This window comes from Gopherus flavomarginatus, chromosome 2, assembly GCF_025201925.1.
Source record: "Gopherus flavomarginatus isolate rGopFla2 chromosome 2, rGopFla2.mat.asm, whole genome shotgun sequence".
In the NCBI taxonomy this organism is placed as follows: Eukaryota; Metazoa; Chordata; order Testudines; family Testudinidae; genus Gopherus; species Gopherus flavomarginatus.
This window is the reverse complement of record NC_066618.1, coordinates 155549493-155573260: the sequence shown is the minus strand read 5'-3', so window position 1 is coordinate 155573260 and position 23768 is coordinate 155549493. Positions and strand designations below refer to the sequence as shown.

At 46.3% G+C, this 23768-nt stretch overlaps 1 protein-coding gene across 1 annotated transcript in view; it reads left to right on the top strand.

The window, feature by feature from the left end:
• LOC127044672 (1,5-anhydro-D-fructose reductase-like) overlaps positions 1 to 23768 on the top strand; it is a 68675-nt gene that overhangs the window by 35654 nt on the left and 9253 nt on the right. Inside the window, 3 exon segments of the mRNA XM_050939748.1 lie at positions 12342 to 12509; positions 15712 to 15828; positions 17113 to 17190. Of these exon segments, the coding sequence (XP_050795705.1) occupies positions 12342 to 12509; positions 15712 to 15828; positions 17113 to 17190 (363 nt within the window).

Here is a 23768-nt window from a genome sequence, read left to right as displayed (position 1 = left end):
CCGGACTCCCCTTCATAAGGTACCTGGGGTCAGGGGTTTCCAGCACCATCGGTTCCTCCAGGTAACTAGTGAAGGGTAGGCTCGACTGCTCCTCTGGGTAGCTAGCCATGGGTAGGCTCGGCTGGCCTGGCCAGTCCTCGGGTCGGCTGCAGCCTGCCGGCTTTCCTCAACCCGGAACTAGGCCAGAGGCATCTGGCCTCTCCGGCAGCTGGCTTTCAAGTGAGCTCTGCAGTTGGGCTTTTCTACTTCCTGTCCTGTGCCGCGACCTCTAGGGGGCAGGCGCAGGATCCACTGGCTCCGCCCAAGTTGGTGCTAGGAGAGACTTGTCATTCAGCGGGGCTGTGGGGTATCCCACCGCCTCGCTACACCTGTTATCAGTAGTCAGAATGGGAAGGAGAAAATGGTGCCACTGAAACAACACCCCTTCCCCCAAAATAGCTGGAGGCTTCTGCTGAAATGGACAGCACTGAAATAAGGAGCAAATTGGCATTTTAGTTAGTCAGTAGGCTTCAGCATTAACCCACAATTTAGCTGAATGGGGCATCCACACCTCTTGAAACTACTGCTTTAGAAATATTGCTTCCTGAAGACTCAGGAAGTCAGCACTGTGGTAGATCAGGTTGGGGAAAGTTTCAACTATAAGGGGTTAGAATGTTTTAAAAATAAAAGCTTACAGTCTGCAAAAAGCTATGGGGTTGGATAACTAACCACTGGCGCAGTGTGCTGGTCAGTATCGCATCAACCTCCCTCCTGCCTTCCATTCCTAAATGTGGGAGCCAGACGACATTTGACAAAAGCAGGGAATCTGTCAAAGTACATGTAGCCATGACAGTCGATGACTGGGAATTCAGCAAGATGCCCGGTATACAGAATTTGGCTTTGTCATTTTCTCAAAAGGAGAGTCTCACCTGCTGGGGAAAGGCAGATATCCCCAGTGTCAGATGAGCCATGTTATCTCCTCCCCTTTCTTTATTTTTAGTTTGTATACTATTTTGGGCCCAATTCTGTGGTTGCAAGATGAGGCCCTGAAATACAACATCTTCCACTACCCCTAGAATTCACTTTATACACCGAAATGTATGCACTATAATAACCCCACAGAAGTGTTTGCCACATCTCTCTTAATCCCAAGGGAGCGGATGACTTATCAAAAAGGTCAGTAAGATTTAGAACTTTGTTGCTGATGGGCTGTTCAAGGATTATAATAATTATTTGGATTATGGTAGCATGTAGAGTCTTTGTCCACGCTTGGGGCTGTATTAAACACTTCTTGTTGCAAAGATTTTACAATCTAAGGTCCCGAACTTGCAACCAACTATGCATGGGCAGAGCACTAGCGGCTTCCTCGTGGGTCTGTACTGGGTGCAGGAGCCCACCGTTCGCAGGACCAGGGCATAACTAGGTAAGATGGGCAAAGGAAGCATTTTCTCCATTTGCAGAGGAGGCGCTGACCAGAATAACTTGCTCAAGATTGCACGGCTGGGGATAGAACTCACAAATAACAGTTCTGTGCTTTAACCACTAGGCAAGGTGTCCTTTCTTTTTTGGGAGGGTGAGGGTGGTAGGGATGAGTTTTAATTTGTCTAAAACTTGTTTCTTCAGGAGTTATAAAAGTGACTAGCTTATGAAATGACCTCATTCAAGCAATTGTATAAAATACTCCTTAGCATATTTTACTTTGGTTTTTAAAGAGTTAGCCTATGATTGTACTTTAAGTATTTTATTTTTACTACAGTGTTAATTTGCCAGGTCAATGTGGTTAGGAATGCATTTGCTATGCTTGTAAATAAAAAATTTTTTTTGAAAGGCAACAAAAGCATTACTGGAGTGGAGAGCTTCCTGGAAATTGGACATTTTATTTTGGTATCCATTTGTTTTGGCAATTGTGTTTTCAAAGCAGATTCTCTTGGAGGTTAAATTTTGACTGTAGGGCAGAGTCTGCTTGTTTTGCAGTGGTTCTCAACCAGGGTGATACACATACTCCTGCAGGTACATAGAGGTCTTCCAAGGGTAGATCAACTCATAGAATCGTAGAATATCAGGGTTGGAAGGGACCTCAGGAGGTCATCTAGTCCAACCCCCTGCTCAAAGCAGGCCCAATCTCCAACTAAATCATCCCAGCCAGGGCTTTGATATCTGCCTCATTTTACAACAAGCTACATAAAAAGCACTAGTGAAGTCAGTACAAACTAAAATGTTATACAGACAACAACCTGTTTATACAGGGGTGGCTCCAGGCACCAGCACACCAAGCGCGTGCCTGAGGTGACAAGCCGTGGGGGACTCTCTGCCGGTTGCCGTGAGGGCGGCAGTCAGGCTGCCTTCGGCGGCAGGCCTGCAGGAGGTCCGCTGGTCCCGCGGTTTCGGCAGCAATTCAGCGGCGTGTATGCCAAAGACACAGGACCGCAGGCAAGCCGCCAAATCCGCGTTACCAGGGGACCGCCTGCAGGCATGCCACCGAAGGCTGCATGACTACTGTGCTTGGGGTGGCAAAATACATAGAGCCGCCCCAGGCTCTATGTGCTATAAGCTGAAATGTAAGTACAATATTTATATTCCAATTAATTTATTGTATAATTATATGGCAAAAAAGCCGAGTTTGTGGGCATGTGGATGGAGACAACAAATATTATGGCACAGCGCTAATGATATTTCAATGCCACTTTAAACCATTTGATTTTCATACGGGCTGAGTGACCACCGCTCCCACCAGCCATGTTTCAGAATGTTCCGTTTTGGAGATGAGTCCGTACTGCTGGATCCAGTTCAGGGATCCAAACGCTGCAAAACTCAAGGTGTTAAGTGCTGGGATTCTGACACAGGGGGGGCTCTAGTTGCCCCATCACTACCACCCAATAATGCTGATGTGCTGGAGAGCTAACCAGGGAATGCTAAGATCTGGAAATGCTCCAGTGTAACAAACCAGTGTCATCCCTAAACGTGTGTCTTTCCCCATCTCTGTATGTCTTTCTGAATATTCGCATAATCTAACAGAAACAAATCATCGTAGGACAGAGCCCATTTTGCTCTTAGCCTGACGAGACAGCAAATGTGAAAAATTGGGACAGGGAGTAGGGGGTAATAGGCACCTATATAAGACACAGCCCCCAAAAATCGGGACTGTCCCTATAAAAATCAGGACATCTGGTCACCCTAGCCTTCCTGAATTTCTGTGCACTTAGGTGTGCAGAGCATCCACTGGATGCAAATTTAAAGCCTATTGCATGGCATGTAACTCCTGGGCACAGTCAGCTACAGGATGGTTCTCTTAAAACAAGAATGTGGCATCTACATGTTTGTAGAGGGGACTTGAATCTTGTCACACCTCTGTGCTCTATGTGGCATGCAGAAGAAGGGGCAGAGAGAAGTCCACGAGAGAGACCGTGGGCTAGGATTAGAAGTCAAAGAAGCAGGCCACGTATCCCACATGGCAGCTGGTATCCAGGCCTGCAGAGTCTTGTTCTGATTTGCCCAGCACCCAGCCTGGCGCCCAATAAAGGGGCAGTACGGTGCTACACACGCTTAGCAGGGTTTGAGAGCCATTGGAAATCTTTCATTGAATCTTTGCTTTGATGAAAAATTGTGGTTTGGACAAAGTGAGAAATTGCATGAAAAGTGTCTGGAAAATAGATTTGAAAAAAAATATTTTGAACTTTTTTGTTAGAAAACCAATCATTCTGGCAGAAAACCAAATGGTTTTGCTAACGGTGTTTAGCTGAAAAAGTCCCACAACCCACCTCAAAAGAGAATATTGAAGAAAAATTGCCAGAAAACTTTTAGGTTTTGGTAGAAAATCTTTAGTTTTGGGGGCTGTTTGATTTTTCTGAGTTAAAAATCCAAACGTTCACTGGCGATGGGACCCACTTCCCAAATAGCTTTAGTTAATAGAGCAAAAGCTCAGGTCCTTGAGGCAATTTGGGATACGTGGGAAGATCCATTCTGTATTGGACTATTGTTCTATCTTGTCTCAAACTTTGCATTTTCCCACTAGCTATTGGCTCACACTAAAATCCCAAATCCACCATCCACAAGTTTTGGAGACAGATCCAAACTGTGTGGCTTGGGGTCTTGTCTTGGCAACGCTTAGATATATGGTCCTTAATATATTTAGCTGGAAATCTGATTCACTATAATGAGGAAGAGGAGCGGCAGTGGTTAGCATGGGTCGTGGCAGACCTAGGTCCAATGCCTGCTCTGCTGCAAATATCCTGTGAGAACTTGGGCAAGTTGGCTTAGCGTCTCTGCCTCAGGTTTTCCCCATCTGTACAGTGGGAGTAATAGCACTACCCTGCCTCACAGGGAGGTTGTGAGGCTAAAAAAATGAAAGGTTGGGAGGGGCCCAAACCCTACAGTGGTGGGGACCAGATAAGTATCTAATCTGTCAGTGGTACAAAATGTGCTCTGTTAGAATTAACTCCATATTTGAGTTGCTTAATGTGCAGCACTGAAATTGCCTGCGGCTTGTTCCACTGAGTGCGGGGACAGTAGTAACAACATTACAACAGTGAAAATCAGCTCAAGGAAGGTATTTCTGCCCCATGATTGCTGGGTCTGTGTCCAGCCCTTGCCGGGACTGGGAGGCTGGCACAAGGAAAAGCAACAAAGCTAATGAGTAAATGCCGCTGTCCTTGCCTCACTTCTGTTTGCTCCCCTCTCTCCCTGCAGCAAGTTGCGTCTTGGTGAGGTTACATCCCAGCTTTGGCTAACTTCCATCCTGTGTCTCCTCATCAGTCATTCAGGATCATCCAAGTTAGCCCAGCCAGTTGGATCGGAGTAGCGTCTCTCTGGCGGCACATAGCGTTTGAATTTCCAGTGGCCGCCCCAGACGAAGGGATATGGGATGCTTCCCCTTCATTGACGTTTGAGAAATATTGAGAGTGGCAAATTCCTCCTCTAGGGAGTCTGTTCAGCCATGTGTTTCCCCCCCCCAAGAGCCAATGCATGAGTAGCTCCTTCGAGAGATCCGTGATGGGTAACGCTCCTCTAGGGCACAAGCCAAGCAAGATCTTGAGCTCTCCGGCATAGGGCTGGTTTCACAAAGGTACTTAGGTGCCTGAGTGTCTCTTTAGGTGCCAAAGGCCAACAGCTTGGCACCACAGACCTTCACAAAATCACGGCTCAGCTGCCACCTAACCCTGGAGGTGCCTACGTTTCCGCCAGTGGCATTTGCAAAGGCAGCTAAATCCTGATACCACCAGAGGGCTAAAAAGCTGCTCGGAGCCCCCGCTCATGCCTAAACTCCAATGGGATTCTCCAGCTAGGAGTCCCTCAGCTGATCTCGCCTGCAGGTCCAAATCCAGTAGATCTGCTCCAAGCGCACCAGACCCACACACAAGCCAGTCAGGCAGCAGTGTGTGTCTGTGTCGATCAGTAACCCAGTGGCCAGGGCACTCACCAGGCATGTAGGAGACCCAGGTTTGAAGTCCTGCTCTGCCCAATCTGGAGGGAGGGCTTTAACCTGACTTTCCCACCTACCCTGTGATATGGATGCATGTGTGTGTGGGGGGCTTTTCTCTCTTTGCTTTTTCTTGAGAAAGGGCTCAGCTGGTTTAGGCATTTAACCCCCAGAGAGGGTTCACAGCTGAGGATCCAGAGTGGAGACAGACCCCGTGTCATAAACAGATAGCTAAGGGTTAATGTCTCTTTCACCTGAAGCACCTGACCAGAGGACCAATCAGGAAACCGGATTTTTTCAACTTTGGGTGGAGGGAATTGAGTGTCTTTGTTTTTCTGGCTGCCTGCTTTTCTCTGAGCTTTGGAGAAGTAGTTCTACTTTCTAGTCTTCTGTTTCTAAGTGTAAGGACTAAGAGATCAGATAGTAAGTTCTATGGTTTCTTTTCTTTGGTATTTGCATGAATATAAGTGCTGGAGTGCTTTGATTTGTATTCTTTTTGAATAAGGCTGTTTATTCAATATTCTTTTAAGCAATCGACCCTGTGTTGTATCATCTAATACAGAGAGAACATTTGTACTTATTTTTCTTTCTTTTTATATAAAGCTTTCTTTTAAGACCTGTTGGAGTTTTTCTTTACTTCAGGGAAATTGAGTCTGTACTCACCAGGGAATTGGTGGGAGGAAGGAATCGGGGAGATCTGTGTGTTGGATTGCTAGCCTGATGTTGCATTCCCTCTGGGGGAATAGGAAAGTACTTTTTGTTTCCAGGATTGGGAACAGAGAGGGAGATTCACTCTGTTTGGATTCACAGAGCTGGTGTCTGTGTATCTCTCCAGGAGCACCTGGAGGGGGGAAGGGAAAAAGGATTATTTCCCTTTGTTGTGAGACTCAAGGGATTTGGGTCTTGGGGTCCCCAGGAAAGGTTTTTCAGGGGGACCAGAGTGCCCCAAACACTCTAATTTTTTGGGTGGTGGCAGCAGGTACCAGGTCCAAGCTGGTAACTAAGCTTGGAGGTTTTCATGCTAACCCCCATATTTTGGACGCTAAGGTCCAAATCTGGGACTAAGGTTATAACACCCCGCCCTCTGGCCTGTCACTCAAGTGCCTGAGACCCAGACCAATGGGAGTTAGGCACCTGGCTCGCTTTGTGGATCTGGGGCCTGTCCTTTTCCTCTGCATTTCACGTTGAGCGTTCGTAGGCTGCTCCCTGCTCAGCAAGTTCGCTTCTGAGAACCCCTGTGTAAGGTGCCCAACTTTCACCATGTGATGCGTGAGGAGCCTACCAATTTGCTACCTAGGCCTACTGTGAATCTAGCCCTAAGTGCTCTCGACTCCATTGGAGTCGGTGAGGCTTGTGGGTAAGGTGACCAGACGTCCTGATTTTATAGGGACCGTCCCAATTTTTGGTCTTTTTCTTATATAGGCTCCTATTACCCACCCCTTCCCCACCCCCGTCCCGATTTTTCACACTTGCTGTCTGGTCACCCTACTTGCAGGTGCTCCACACAAGCTGGGATCAACAATTCAGGGCCTGAGCCTGGAGTGTGCTCATCTCTCGCAGGGAGTTGAGGGTGAGAGTATGTTCCAAGGGGCACGTGGCCTCTTTCTGGATGAGGCTTCTAGACCAAATCTAAACCAAGGTGGCTTGAATCGAAAGCAACTGATTGGTCAGGCAGAGGGCTCTGGTTGAATGAAGCTGAAGCTTAGCACAGAGACAGGGTGAAAGCAGAACCCCGGATCCAGACCATGCTGAGTTTTGCATCCCAACTCCAACCGAGCCAACATGAACACATCGGCCTTTGGTTCAATGTAATCTTAGCCCATTTCCTCCAGTCCTCTCCCTTTGTGTGTTTAAAATCAAAGCCGCCAAAACAAGAGTGAACACAAACCCAGAAGCCCAAGGGCCTAATGACCAAGGGGCATTACAGACTGGCACAAACTGAATTTCAGTGCTATTTCTGGAGTTCAAATAGAGTTTAAACCCTGCGTGGCATCTCGCGGTCTTTTCAGACAGCAGACTCATGTCAGCTCTGGCAACATAGGCTCTCTCACAGCCCAGCGGCTAGAGCTGTCCCTTCCCCGCAGATATGCTAGAGCTTTGATGAGGATCCGCCATTGTATTACCAGGCAGGGAAGGCAGCAGCATTCTGGGCTGCAGTTGGGTATTTCTGGGTCTTTTCCAAGGGGCAGTTCAGAATCTAGGCAATGCAATCTTATTTATTTGTAACCCGTTACTAATTCCTTGGGCTATGGACACTGCCATTCTCAGTCACATCTTTGCTAGACTTTTTCAGCTCAGGGTCACTGGCTCGCTCAAGGTACAGAACGCATTTGTAAATACTAATCAGGATGTTCCCCTCACACTTGATGCGGGTGGCATGTGGTTGTAGTTTACTGTCAGCTGATCTCTCGAGATAGGATTTTGCATCAAAAGAGCTACTGGAGACAAGGCAGTAGTAGCTTTTATCTCCATGTAGCTAGTTGGGGTCAATCCTGTTGCCCACCCTTCATCTATCAGGAGCTTACTACATTGGGGTAAAAAAATAAAGCCCTGTGCCTTGTCTCTATGTGGAATTTACATTGAAGTAGCGATCTCTGCGTAAATGCACCTCTTCTTGCAGTGAAGACATAGCACCAGGTAAACCACAAACATGCAGAGCCTTGATTAGATGTGTGGGGAGTGTCCATACTAGACACTAGACTAGACTACAAACATGTTAAGTACCATTGCCCCCTTGGTCCCCGCGGGGTGGAAATTTTCAGGGTCTGGCAAGTCTCTTGCGGTTAGGAAAAGAAACTGACGATAGGTATTTGTTTGGTTGGATCCTATTTTGTTTACAAAGGCGGCACACACACAGTTTGCTTGTTTCCCTGAACACAATAGAAACAAACAGCAAGCAGTTTCCTGGCTTTCAGTTTCCAAGCCTACCTCTCCAGCAATTCCAGGCCACAAGGAGCGCTCTCTCTGCTCCCCTACACAACTGCTTCTCTTACTGACACACATACACATGCATGCGCACTTGGGCCTAGCCTCTGTGTTTGCAATCGGGGAAGTCCACATGGCTCAGCTTCTGATCTTGCCATTGACTTGGGTGGTGGCTTCTACTGTGGCCATGTATTTTGTGACATAAAAGGGCTTAATTGCTCCTTCTCTTAAGCCTGGAAGAAAGGTGCTTTGCACATGCTTTGGCTTTAACCAGAGCTGTGATTTTATGTAGATCAAAGATAATTAACATCCTCTACATAACAGTATTTTGAATTCCCTGGCAGTCTATTTACAGGAGGCAGATACTCATTCGAGGACCACTCTAAACCAATTGAAGTCTAATGTTTAAACTCCCATTGACTTCAGTGGTCCTAAGAAAGAGAATGGGAGTTGCAAAAAAAAATGCATGAAACCTATGTAAAGTGCTGTCTTGCCAGTGCTGAGAAGCGCTGTCCTCTGTTTGTTCTCATTGGGTTCAATCAATGCAGTAAATGCTGATTATTTTTTTTAACAGCTAAGTACAAGAGGGAGATGGCCAAGGTGTTCCTACAACTCTGGCAATCCTGACAGCCAAAGTGGCTCATATGGGGTGTGAGCGGGCAGGGTGCATAGAATCATAGAATATCAGGGTTGGAAGGACCTCAGGAGGTCAACTAGTCCAACCCCCTGATCAAAGCAGGACCAATCCTCAGTGCAACTGTAACCTGCACAGGGGGCAAAGAAGCCTGAGTATAAGGGAAGCACTAAATCTGTCACGGGATGAGTGGAACTTGAGAAAGAGGATTAGGTTTCTGGAGGGATCTGGTTTTGCGGGGCACCAGGGGCTTAGCAATGCATGCTGGGGCTAGGCTGCTGGTGCACAAACACCGGAGCTTGGGCATGTAACAGTGGCCTCTTAGGCATGTTTGATAAAGTCTTGTCTTTTGCATCTGTGCCTGCCTTCCTCCTCCTTTATTGTTAATGACATCCCCGGCCCTGGTCAGACCTTACTTACAAACTGTGAACCGATTTGAGCTAGAATCACTGCAAGCCGATAAACCGGGCAGCTCCTGTTGCCATTTCAGTCACTTTTCAGAGCACCTGAGCATTTTTGACGTTGAACATCAGTATTTCTTTCCACGAGCTGGTGGATCTTCTGCTCTTCCCTGAGGCATGAGGCTGAATAAGTCTCTTAACTTGAATCCTGGCTGGTCCAACTGCAGATGCTCTTTGTGTCTAATTCTTCCCTGAATGGTGTCAAGTGTTTGATGAGATCCTTCAGCAGTGAGTCCTACAGGCTAATCATGTACAGGACTTGTGCTTGTACTACAAAATTGTGCCAATCTGAACTATCCTGGTACAATTTTGGAGTAATACAATTCCCCTATAAAGCTCAGGGCAGCTTATTCCTTTTCTATGTGGTTTTAACCACACTAAGGTAAAAGGCAAAGCCACATCTTTGTACGGCCTGACTATTTTGGAACAAAATTGCACCAAGCAAAATTTGACTGGTTTCACTTTCAAGTGTTGATGAGGTCTTAACGGGTGGCCCTTCTGCAGCGATAGTGTTAGGCTGTACCAAAAAGACAAACCAGGAAAAACGGGGTGGGCGTTGGATGAGAGGCAGAAAATAAGAGAGAAGGGACTGTAGGGGACTGGGGGGGGGGACCAATTCCACTGGGCCCACACTGCTTTTGTTCTGAAACTTTTTTGCCAGAGTAGACCTGTTGGCAAATACTTGGATATTATGATCCATGAAAAAGCTAAAATCAACCAACCCACCAACCAACCATTTTTCATTGACGGTTTTTGGATTTTGATTTTTTTTTTAATCCCGCTGTTTTTGTTGCTCAACAAATTTGACAACAGTGGGGTTTTTTCTTGCAAACATCTCCATTTCATCCCAAAGGCATTTAAAACAAAAACAACCAACTTCAAACAGCTGACCCAAAGTCCACTGAAGTCAATGGGAGTTGTTCCATTAGGATATGTTGTCTACTGAAGTGTAGAAAGCAGCCAGCAAAACAGGTCCTTTTCGTAGCCCGCTGGGCTACTGGGGCCACAGGATAGATGTAACTGCTTCCCAGCTCTGGTCCTTACTTTTACAAAGGATCCTGGATCCCCAAGGCGGTTTTCATGTCTCCGTGCCAGGGCAGAGCTCCATTTGTTGTGGAGGAAAGTGGCGTCCCATTGAGGCCAGTCGGGATTCATTTGCTTTGTTGTGCAATTAAATAATCATTGTTGGTTTAATCCTTTAATAAACTTCCCTGGGACACGGAACAATCATGTGGTGCCCTATGGCTTTCTCAGCCTTGTCTCAGGCATCTGCTGCCAGCTACGCTCAGGAGACCGGAGAAAGCGCTGGGAGAGGTAATTGTCTACCTTAATCTCCTTTCAAAGATGTCTTTGATGGGAATTGAATTCTGATGAAAGACTGCTGGGTTGGCAGCCTTGGAGATGGGATGTTCTCTGTCAGTCTCATGGGAGAGGTACAGGGCGGGAGTCATCTGCGCTAATGCACCATGCCACCCATGGCGCAAGCCCTGATCTTGTTGAATCGGTATTTTGGGATGAGAGGGGGAGAGTTTCCAACCAGGGCCTGAGATCTAAAGCCCAGCGTTGGCACACTAGAGTGTGGGAGATGGGAGAGGACAGCTAGAGAGAAGAGCAGGACATTGGGAGAACAGAGCCATGGGTGCATGCAAAGTCTTGAAAGCAAGAGGATCTGGAAGTAGAGATGCAAAGCAGGATGCTGGCGAGCGAGTGGGAGCAATGTTTTGGCTAGATGGGAAAAGGAGGCAGGGAGCCCACTCAACTACAGGCTCTCTCATGTACTGATCATCCGATAGCAAGAGCAGATTAAACACTGATCGCTTTCAAGAACAAGAGAGCCCTGGCACTACAAGGGGTGAGTGCAGCTGTGTTCAATCCACCCCGGGGATCCTGCCTCTTGGCATAACTTCTGCTGGGTCTACACTTCTCTCCACTGCTTTCCCTTTGTTCCAAGGCAGGAACAACCATGCATAAGTGCCGGTTAATCAGTTTGGGTTGGATGCCGCGTTTGCTCTTTGTCTCTGTGTTCTTTGCAGGCAGGGGCATGCCGGCCTCCACTCTTGGATAAATGCTTTAATTAAAGCAGGCTTGGTACAGAGAGGGCTCTCAGCAGCTGTGTTCCCCACACAGCCAGGGTGTGGCTGGGTGACAGAGCAGATGAATCTGCCTGAGCATTAATAAACCTTGTAAACATCCCGGGAAGTTAGTGGAAAGAGATCCACTGAATTCAATGGATGTAGGATCAGACGCTTTGTTTGCGAAAGAACGTGATAATTCTCGAAGGCTTTGCTGGGGCTGGTAGCAAAGAGAGAGGCAAAGACTCTTAGCCTATTAGATGTGCGTGGATGTTTATTGCAAACCCATGAACAGCAAGAGCACGTCGAAACTAATGTTTCAAGTGCCTTTGAGCCTATGGTTATGGTAGTTTTGGCGTATGAGCCCCCAGGGACCGGTGCAGCAAAGGATGACCTTGTTACCCCCGTCTATGCATGTACCCAAAGCCCTTTTAGTCTCCAAGGCAACAAAATATTCCATGAGGCTTGGCTTTGCAAAGTTGCAGCTGAAGCTCTCTTGCCTGGGGTTCCGTGGGACCCTTGTAACAACCAAATGTGGGCTGGTGTGCCACTATGCACCGTAGCTGAAAGGTGGCATCGTGGGCATCACAACGCCCCCTAGCGCCATGCTGGGGCCTTGGTTTAACACCAACTTGGAAGAACGAGCACCACATGTGGAGTTTGCAGCACCTAGCCGTTCCCTGGGGGGGTATCTCCTACCTTGTCTATCCTAGACAAGGCCTGACCCTGGGTTTGGCTTGACAGGTCCCAAGCTATTGAGCTGGTGTAAATCAGTGTAGCTCGTTCGCCCCAGGAGTGTGGCTCTGGGGAAGATTCGATAGCAAGCGGTGATGCATTTATTGGTTTCTTTGCAGTCTCCTCCGGTAGCCGTTCAGGAAGCTGTGGAGGTAGCTTTAGATGCTGGATATCGGCACATCGACTGTGCTTATTTTTACCAGAACGAGGCCGAGATCGGAGCAGCCTTTCAAAAGAAGTTCAGGGAAGGGAAGCTGAAGAGAGATGAGCTTTATGTGGTGAGCAAGGTGAGCCCCGTTTTCCTTCCAAACAGAAGCCCAAGATTGCCAATTCTTTCTAAGTTACCCCAAGACTTGGGATACTGGGTGTTGTTTTTTTCTCATGGCCTCTGATCCGGGATTCATGATAGGGTGAAAATTTCAGCCTCTGATAAATAAAAAACAATTTCCTAGCCCTCTTGGTTATTCACAGAAGCTGCAAAATGAGACCCCCTAAAGGCCAGAAGGCAAATAAGACCCTATGGTTTTTAAGCCAATCTCATGGATTCTGGGGGGGCCTGCTTTGAGCAGGGGGATGGACTAGATGACCTCCTGAGGTCCCTTTCAACCCTGATAGCCTATGATTCTATGACTCATGAAGGCTTGATGTTGGCTGTGCTGTATGCCTTGTGGATTGAAACACAATTGTCAAAGAGCTGCCACTCCCAGTGCAGAACAATTTTATTAAACTTTATAACTTATCAGAAATGATCAAAAATGGACAATGGAACGGGTTTCATCTGGAAAATGCAATTTTGTTGACATCTAAACCATTCTGCAGAAACATCTCAATTTTGGTGAAATTGTGATGGAAAAATGTCAACACATATCGTTTTGACTTTCTTGTTTCATTTAACTTCCACTTGCATATTTTTGTGTGGTTCCAGATTGTATTATTTTGTCCTTAGCAAAATGAAAAGTTTCAATGTTTCCAAATAGAAAATTTTCAGAATTTTCACCCTACTAGAAATAACAATTGGTTGGAATTTTCCACAGGATTCAAATTCCATTTTTTGCCCAGTAGTGCTCCATGTTCTTATATGCCATTCGATAGTTAATAGAATTAGTGCTATCTACATATACACAAACATCTCACTTTTGTGGAGCACACCCATAGCTACTATAGAATCACAGAAATGTCAGATGTCAGCCTGGAAGGGACCCCAAGAAGTCATCAGGTCCAGTCCCTTACACTGAAGCAGGACCAAGTATCCTTGACTATCCCTGACCAATTTTGTCCAACCTGGTCTTAAAAACCTCCAGCAAGGGGATTTCACGACCTCCCTTGGAAGCCTGTTCCAGAGCTTAACTACCCATAGAGTTAGAAAGGTTTTCCTAATATCTAACCTAAATCCCCTCTGCCAACGGTTTAACCCATTACTTTTTGTCCTACCTCCAATGAACATGGAGAACAATTGATCACAGTCGTCTTACCTACATGCCTCCAGCTTTCATCCAGACCACACCACTCGATCCATTGTCTACAGCCAAGCTCTACGATACAATCGCATTTGCTCCAACCCCTCAGACAGAGAAAAACACCTACAAGATCTCTATCAAGCATTCTTACAAATACAATTCTCACCTGCTGAAGTGAAGAAACAGGTTGACAGATCCAGAAGAGTACCCAGAAGTCACCTACTACAGGACAGGCCCAACAAAGTAACAGAACGCCACTAGCCATCACCTTCATCCCCCAACTAAAACCTCTTCAGTGCATCATCAAGGATCTACGACCTATCCTGAAGGATGGTCCATCATTCTCACAGATCTTGGGAGACAGGCCAGTCCTTGCTTACAGACAACCCCCAAACCTGAAGCGAATACTCAACAGCAACCACACACCACACAACAAAAACACTAACCCAGGAAGCTATCCTTGCCACAAAGCCCGTTGCCAACTGTCACATATCTATTCAGGGGATACCATCATAGGACCTAATCACATCAGCCACATCAGAGGCTCATTCACTTGCACATCTACCAATGTGATATATGCCATCATGTGTCAGCAATGTCCCTCTGCCATGTACATTGGCCACACCGGACAGTCTCTACGTAAAAGAATGAATGAACACAAATGATGATCAAGAATTATAACATTCAAAAACCAGTTGGAGAACACTTCAATCTCCCTAGCCATTCAATTACAGATCTAGAAGTTGCAATATTACAACAAAAAAAACTTCAAAAACAGACTCCAGCGAGAGACTGCTGAATTGGAATTAATTTGCAAAACAGACACCATTAAATTAGACTTAAATAAAGACTGGGAGTGGATGGGTCATTACACAAAGTAAAAACTATTTCCCCATGTTTATTTTCCCCCCACCCACTGTTCCTCACAACTTCTTGTCAACTTCTGCAAAAGGAGCATTTTAATTACCACTACAAAAAGTTTTTCTCTCTCCTGCTAGTAACTCTCATTAGAGTGTGTATGGTAACACCCCTTGTTTCATGTTCTCTGATATATATCTTCCTACTTTATTTTCCACTACATGCATTCGATGAAGCAAGCTGTAGCCCACGGAACCTTATGCTCAAATAAATTTGTTAGTCTCTAAGGTGCCACAAGGACTCCTGTTCTTTTTGTGGATACAGACTAACATGGCTGCTACTCTGAAACCAGTCCTCTTTATTACTGCCCTTCACGTATTTCAAGACTGGTATCAGGCCCCCCTCAGATGTCTTTTCTCAAGACTAAGCTATACTTATGATATTATCTAAGACTGTTTATGATGCAAGTAACAAAGGCCCACAGTAGGTGCCCACAACAAACAATAAGCGGCAATGGAATGCTAAATAGAAAAGATTCCCAAGCTGGGTGTACCTGAGAGCTGATTGGTCACATGGTGCTAGCTCCTCCTCCTGGTTTCTTGCTGAGAAGAGCAGACCAATAGGAGCAGGGACATGAAATGAAGAGCAACATTTGACTTGTTGCTCTAAGGCCTGGAGGGAACACATCATTTGTATAGAGAAAAATGCTGGGGAAAGGGATGTCGGTTTTGCTCTTAGAGAAGAAGGATGGTGCTGGGGTGAAGCCACTGGCCTGGAATTCAGGAGATCTGGCTTTGGTTCCTGGCTCTGTCACACCCTACCTCTCTGTGTGCCTCGGTTCCCCATCAATACAGCTCATTATACTCCCATTCTCCTACTCTGTCTGACCATGCCCCCATATCACAGAGGAAGCCTGGTCCTGTAGAACAGACAGTGGATTGGGAGTCTAGAAACCTGGGCTCTATCCCTAACTCTGATACTGACCCGCTGTGTGACCTGGAGTAATTCCCCTCCCCTCATGTTTCTCCTCCCACCCTGGGTCTGTCTCTTCTATTTAGACTGAGCTCTGCAGAGCAGGTACTGCCTCTCTCTATAGTGCCCAGCATAAAGGGCCCTCATTTTGGTTAGGTGCTCCTGGAATACAACTAATAATGCAACTATCTTCTCTGGGCAGCTGTGGAACATCTTCCACGCCCCGCAGGATGTGAAGCCGGCTTTCCTGAAAAGCCTGACAATGCTGAACCTGGATTACCTGGATCTCTATCTCATGCACTCTCCAATGGGCTTTCCGGTAAGGTGGATTCTCTCTGAGCTTATGGCATTTATTTCCCTTTCTTCCCCCTAGCCACACAGCAGTTTACACGGCGATGAGTCAGTGCAGGACAGAACTGGGTTTCCATTTTTAATTGTCAAGAGGCAAAACAAGGAAGGCTGGGTTGTCCCTCCATGGCAGGTCGAAAGCCCCTGAGTGTGTTGTCTGGTTTCCTTTTGCATTTCTAGGAAGCATGTTCTAGTGGCTAACGTGCAAAGCTGGGACTCAGGATTACTAGGTTCAGCTCCCAGTTTAACTACAGACTTACAACACGACCTCGGGCGAGTCACTTGATAGACCCTGGGCCTCAGTTCTTCCTGTGTCACATGGAACTAATAGCACTGTCCTGCCTCACAGGTGCATGAGGTGCTCAGATATTATGGTAATAAGATAAAGGTTCTGTTGCACCTTCCATCCAAGTAGCTACAAGGGCTTTAGAAACAAGGAATAACTGGGCCCCATTACCTGACTTCCATGGATGGATGGCATAAGCCGACAGAGAACTTGGCTCATGTAGTCACACAGTGCCCATGGGAGACAGATAAAGGATAGCTTCCCTGGCAGCTAGAACACTGCCACACAGCAACTAGTTAACAGCAAAATAATCTAGGCTGGGAAATGAAGAAAATGAGAGGATCCAGTTGAACTGCAGGGAAAATCGAGGGTATTCGGGTGTTGGGCAGTGTGTTACTGTAGATGCGTCTTCTGGATAGAACATAGAAGAGTCATCCTGACCAGGCATGAACAATGAGGATCTCTTGGCAGTTTTGGTAAGAGGAAGGGGACTTGTGAGAACACCAGGGCTAAACTCTATTGGGGTAATTACACTTACTGCTGAAATGGATGTGCACTGACTCAGCAACACCAGAGCAGTGGAGTCTCCTATCCAAGTCGTGACCCAGCCTCATTCTCCTTTGAGCTCAGGAGCCTGGATGGCCTTCCAGTGACTGGAATAGTGGGAGCAGGGTCAAGCAAACAGGCTGGGATATTCATTCTCTAGAAAAGCCCCATGCAGACCTCACTGATGCTGCATCATCCAGCTAAAAAAATCCAGTGCCCCTGCCTTTCTTTAGCACTTCCTCCTATTGCAATAACTCTGACAGAGGTGGTGGGCATTCCCCGGGGATGAATGGGCCAGCTGGGATGTTTGATGCCTCGCCACTCGTTAATTCTTGGCAAGTCAGGCCAGTACTCTCAGCAGTTCCAGAGGTGCACATGGGATGCTTCCCCCTAGAAAGTGGCTCTTGGTCTGTTCCCCTGCAGAATATCAGCGGGGAGCTCATGCCTCAAAAGGACGGGTTGCTTCTGCAGTCGGATGTGGACTACGTGGACACCTGGAGGGTAAGAGGCAGCAGATCAGGCCAAGTGCAATGATGTTCTTTGGGGGTCACGAGCAGGAACAGAACCTGGGACTTTTTACACCTCAGCCCAAGCTGCTACTGTTAGGGGGCTTATTCCTTCACCCTCTCACTTCCCTGGTCCTTCTCATATGAACAGAGAGCAACAATACCCGAAGTCCAAAGGGGCAAACAATTCGATGTTTATTGGGGTGAACTTCCAGCAAGCATGATTCCAGTTTCCTTCCTTAGTGTCCCCCTTCCCAGCTCTGACACCACGGAGCCTTGCCTGTGTCCCTGTTCCTGTTCCCACCCCCTGTTCCGATTTCCCCTTTAGCAAGACATGATTTTAATTCCCCCATCCCCGTTCCCTGTTCCCATTCCTCCCTCACCCCCTTCCTGACTGACTGCAGACTATACAGTATAACCTGAGTTTTGCTTAGCTATACCTTAACCAATCATTTTACTGAAATTTAACTAACCAATCCTAACATATTGTAACATGGTTATTTAACCAATTATATCCCACCATCTTAATTGGTTTACACCCAACAAAATTAATTATACAGCAGACAGAAACAATAACAGAACCAGAGACCACGCAAATAAACATACAAAACAATACAGAAGTGAGGATTTCACAACTACATCTATCCAGACATAAGGGTTTTCCAGCTGTGTCTATTGATAAGTGAATTCTTGCCAGACAGGATGCTATTAAACTAAGTTTCCTTTTACATCTTCTAGGCTCTTCCCTTTCTCTGGAGGTGATAGGAATATCAGGACAGGACTGTATTCCTAACAGCCCAATAGCACCTTATTTCAATGTGACTAATTTGGAATGTGAGGATGTGACCATACACTTCCCAACTTATGGCTGCCTAACTACATCTTAGCCTGTCACAGTGTTGGTGTCACTAAGCATAACCCTACGTAACTCAGGAGGGTGGAAGGCCACAAGAGTATGGAGCCTTCCTGGTTTTAGGCCTCAGCAGACAAGAGTCCCTCCATGTTTGAACTTTAATCGACCTAAAAGGCCAGGTGTAACAGCCGTTATCAGTTGCAACAGTTCTAACTGGTCTAAAGCAGAAATAATGAGGCCTGTGCACCTTTAGCAGAAGGACAAGATAACTTGCAGAAGGAAAACTTACTAACGAGCTGCCGCGGCCAAGATTACTTAATGCACCTGCGCTTACGTAATTGCTACAGGGGGAGGAAGGAGGAGGAGGGAGGGGAAACGGGGGATTGCTAGTCAGTGAGAAAAGTTCTCATGGATATAAAGGAACAGACTGCTTGTTTTAGGTGTGCTTGATCTGAGTCAATCTCCCTGCACCGCTTTGAGATCTCAAATAAACTTGGTTTGCTTCTCCACCCTGGTGTGTTTATTGGCGCGGCACACCAGGCGACGGACCCCCCCCGCTGTTGCTTGGCCTCAGGCAGTTATCTGCCGGCAACAGTTCTTGGCGCCCAACGTGGGGCATTGAGGCTAAAATTAGCCTTGCCTGGATCCCTTCTGGTGGTCGACGGATTGCGGCGACGACTGACGCCCAGCGCGCACCGGTGACTTCACCGGGGGCCTCGGCGGAGACGCAGTTCGACTGACTCCAGAGGGCACAACGGTGCAACGCGCTCGAGTAGTGGAGAAGCAGTTGAGGGCGACGGTGAGGAACCGGTCCCTTGGATAAGGTAGGAACAGTCCAGTGGTCTGGATTTTTGCCTGTTATGACCTGGGGATGCCCAGTGTCACCCTAGGATATGGGGCAGGGACAGAGTACAGGCAGGGCACGGTGTACACCCTTAGAATGCATTCTAGCGAATTGGGAAGTGCTTGGATCAGATCCACTAACTAAAAGCAAACTAAAAAGTTCTGTATAGTAGACTGGCCTCAATATCAACTAGAGGACCAGAAAGGTGGCCACCGGAAGGATCACTTAATTATAACACGATCCTCCAATTACTCCTGTTTTGTCAGTAAATGGGTAGCTTCTGAAGCTGTTTGTATGGAGAGCTCTTGTAAAAATACCCCACTGTAGCTCCAGTTCTTCCCTCTGTCTGGCAGAGTGCAGGGATCCAAAAGCAGGTTAGGGATAGTGCAGGGAAAAAGGAGGGACCTGTTTAGAAAGGGGAGACCCCATGTCCTAGTGCACTCTCTCCCTGTTGTAGCTAAAAAGCAAGATCAAATGCAGAATGGTACTGGGGGCCAGTGTGAATGACTGTTACCGGAAGACGCCCAGAGTACCCTGTGAAGCAGAAGCTCGTGACCAGGACTACTCTAACGCAAGCCCGGTAACTAGTGGATCTTTAGGAGGTCCGACCCATGGTGGGCTGACTTGGCCTGGCATCGTCCGGTGAGGAAGCTGCCTGGGTCTAGGAGTGTGTGTACCCATCTTCCCTTCCCCTTTCCTTTCTGTGTGGGCTACTGACAGTCTGATCATCTCACTGGATGCAATCAGAGTAAGCGGCGCCGTCTCCCAGAGACTAGCCGACGCTCTTTGCTGAAGGGAGGTGTAGGAGGGTCGTGGCCATCCTCGTTAGCCTCTCCTGTGTGAGTACCCTGTAGGGAAAAATCCTTAGTTTATGAGCCGCTAGCGCGGACAGGGCATCCTCCGTGTGTGTGTAAGTGGAAAATGGGTGGGGGACAGTCTAAACATTCCATCTCACCCCCTAAGGGTACCCCAGCATATTACATGTACGTACATTATAGTTCAACAACCTGCAGGTATTTAGAGAATTGGAATATTTACACCGTGAAAATCCATCTAAATAATGCCCACTAGAAGGTACTTCAATCTAGATAAGATCATACATCTAAGAGGAGCGTTTAATCACCAAAAAGCCCTGACACAGGGTGAGCAAATTTGTCTATTGAGGAAAGGAACGGGTTAATTTAAAAATCATCTTGGCCCAGGGATGGAAGGGGGGGATTGCTCTGCGTTCAGGGTCAGGAATCGGCGCGGACTGTGCTTGGTGCAGGGAGGGGCTGCTTTCGGCCCCAGCTGGCTGTGAAGGAAAAAATATAGACAGAGGCGAAGCAAAGGAAATACAAGTTACAGAATTGAGAATACATTTGCAAAGCTTAACTGTCCAGTAAGATCCAACAGTGTGCCTTTGTGACCCCGGAGCCGGTGTGGCTTGGTGACAGTGAAGAAGCCGCAGGCAGCTGACCTGGACTGGAATCTCTGAAAGAGATGCTGCAGAAGATTCCAGGGTGCAAGAGAACAGCCCTCCAAAGAGCAGAAGCATGTTAGAAATTCTGGACAAGCTGTATACAGGATAATCTCCAGTTCACCTCTCCCACCTTCTCTGAACATTATACACAGAAGTGGCCAGTCTGGACGTACGTGTGTGGGTATGAAAGGGGCTTGGGGCATTAATGTTTTCCTGAGTGATGAGGGAGCGTTCCCAACACTCTCCGTTGTTGTTTTATTATTTTATTAATGGAGCTTTAAAATACAGTTATATGGTGTGTTTTCTTTATCTTCCCCCAACGATCCTGTAGTGTCAGCCTGATCACCTGACACGAGGGATAGATTGGTAACAGAAATTTGTCACAGTTTGGTGAGCAATTAAGAAGGGGGGAGCCCTGCAGAATTTACACCATCTATTTGTTTTACCCTTGTTATTTTGTGTTTGCTTTGCTTGGTACTGTTGGTGTTATATGTTGAGAACTGCATGAGTAAAAGTGAGTCCTAATAGGATAAGAAAACGCTATCTGGTTCTGGTTCTGTTCTGTTTAACCGGTTACTGTTGTTTTTTCTGCTCTGTTCATTTGGGCGTTAGGAGTGTGGGCAGAACTGAACCTCTTGTTCGTAATTCCTCGGAGTGGAAGCCATGTGTGCAAGAAAGTTCTGAGGTTGAATTGAGATCCTTCTGTCCCGTCCCCTGTAGCGGTCAGTGTATAGAAGTGGGAAAGTCTGGCTTAGACTGTAATTCCCTCTGCTCTCTGTGTAATTCTCTTTTCTGTTTACATGTCAAACAGATGAATGAGTCTCTGGGTAAACCCTCTAAGAATAGTCCTTTAAATTATATGTTAAGTAAATGGCCTTTGCCCAATGGGCCATGTGTTTTTGTCCAGGTGGCAAGCCTCATGAAAGAGGACTTGGGTAGTCTTGTGAGTAAGAATGTTTAAGGGAAGAGACCAGGAGGGGTGGGGGCTAGATGAGAAGCCCACCCTCCTAGCTAAACTGGTAGTGGAACAAGTTGGTGCCCATGGAAGGGACGGTTCAGCAAGAAAAGCAGGATCGGGCCCAGGCGGGCAGGCAACAGACAGAGAGATTGGAAAACAGGTTGGAAAACTTTAAGGGTGTAGTGGAAGGAAGGAGTCAGTAAGTGTAAGCATGGAGATTTCAAATACCCAGGACTTACTTGGAATGGTGATTTAAGTTGATAAAAGTGGCTGTTGGGAGACAAGCAAGTGATTTAAGGGAGAGTGAGAAGTTAACTCTGTAGTTGCTGAACGAAACAGCAGTTGAACTTTGTAAAAATGCTAAAGAAAAAAAAGTTTTTGGTGTCTGTGAAATGTTTGTAAATAAATTCAGGAAAAGAAGTTATTGGATTGCAATCATTTGGTTTGGCTATGAACAATTTAGTTGAATTAGCTGAAGAATGTATACAGTGTTATGTAATTGAAAACCTGGGCTGCCTATGAAACAAATACAAGAAACTATGGGGTAATTCCTCTGTTTTGCCTGAAGCCAACAAGAGTATTTGTATATTTCAAGCGATGATTGTCTGCCCAGAAGGGGTGGGTAGACCTCTCTTTTTTTTGTCTTTCAGATAATCAGAGAAAACTGATGCCAGCTGAACAGCATTCAACGTACCATGCATTTACTGGCACAATAGGAATCATGTTTTGTGTTCTATGTTCTGTCCTGTGGTGTTTGTCTTGTGGCCGGAATTTTTGTGTTTAATATTTTTATAAAATAGTCTAGTTTAAAATCAAACAAAAAGATTAAATTAAAATGCAGATATTTGTTTTGTTCAACTTGGAATACAAAGTGTTTGGATAAATCAGGAGAATGTAATATACTAAAGTCTAATGCATTTCCTTAAGTAAAGAAAAGAAATTTCATTGGCCAAACTGTTAATTGCAAAAATTGTTGTTAAAATTTGCATACCAACAGTCTTTGAAAGCAAAGACATGAAAAGTTAACCCACTCCCCATATTGTACATGGGATCTTTTTGGCTACCTCAGATTTCTAGCCAGAGGGCTGGGGATGGTGAAAGGCTATTGGACTAGAGGTTGTATTGAGTGAACTCCTCAAAGTGGGTGTGCTTGTCCTGGCTTGTTGCTCCAAAGCTCTGTAATAAGGTTATTTTAGCAAAAGGGTGTGTGTGGCATATATTAAATAATAAGACTAATGTACTGTATAATGACAATGTTTATGTCTTCATTGTTGGGAAGAAGGTGTATAAGTAAAAAGTGGAAGTTTCCTTTGCAGGTTAAAAGAAGCCAAGAAGGGAAGAAGGACAAAGAACAGAATGAATTAACTGAAAAAAAAATAAAATAAAATAGCAAGCTCAGGCTATAGATAAGATACTGACTCCATTCAAGAACACTGCTCACAGTTAAGACTTGGCTAACAACCAGGAAAAGGAGGGCTTGAATTTGCCCACGCAGCTATGAGATTTGCAAAACATTGCCAGGCACTAATGAAATGTGTTAAGTTTCTTTCTCACAGGTAAAGAAGCGCTACCCAAAGACCCTAGCAGCCCTACCACTCTTTGGAACCAGGAGACGGGATTGATGTAAAGGTCCACCGACGAAAGTCTGCTCTGGCTCCACCCTGGAAAGGCCCTTAAGTCCCGGTGACTACCACCGTCGCTGTAAAATGTCAAAGACTGACTGCATGGACCCAAGATTCTCACTGCAAAAAGACCCCTCCACATCGGGAGAATTCTCCTACTGATGATTAGCCTATTTCACCTTCTAGCTCCACTGTGCCTTCTGGACAGTAGGGAAAAAGTACAAGGATGCTGCACCACGACTGTTTTGGGAAAGAAGAAGGAACACTCGCTCCACTGAAATTGCCAAAGTCCAGGAATTCCTGACTAGAAAGAACATTAAGAACTGACCCTGGTGAAGAAACAAAGAATTATACACTAGTGGGAGGACATTTGTGGGAGCCATGTTTGGGAATGTGGTATTAATTGGATTTTGGGGTTTATTCTACAGGCTGCGCCCTGTGTCCTGGAGAGTGACTAATAATGTAACCCCCCTCCTATGCTATTAATGTTGATGCCTTTTGAAAGTACCTGAGAATAGTTAAATAACAGGTGTATTATAGTACTACACCAAGGAAAGATGGTATTGAATATCACTGAGGCTGGGAAGGCATTGCAGTGGGATCTAGTATGTTTAGGAATTCGGGATTTCCTGAATTACCAGATGATGGCCATTTGAAGTGATCTTGAGTACCAGACTTGGCCCACTGCCCTTACAGACGCATCAGAAATACCATCTGATCTGTGATCATGGAGACATACTTGGACACTTCCTGGGTGGAAGTGTGGCTTCCCAGGGCAGGATGTGCGCCCTTATAGGGGATGAATGCTGTACTTATGTCCCAGAAGACGCACAG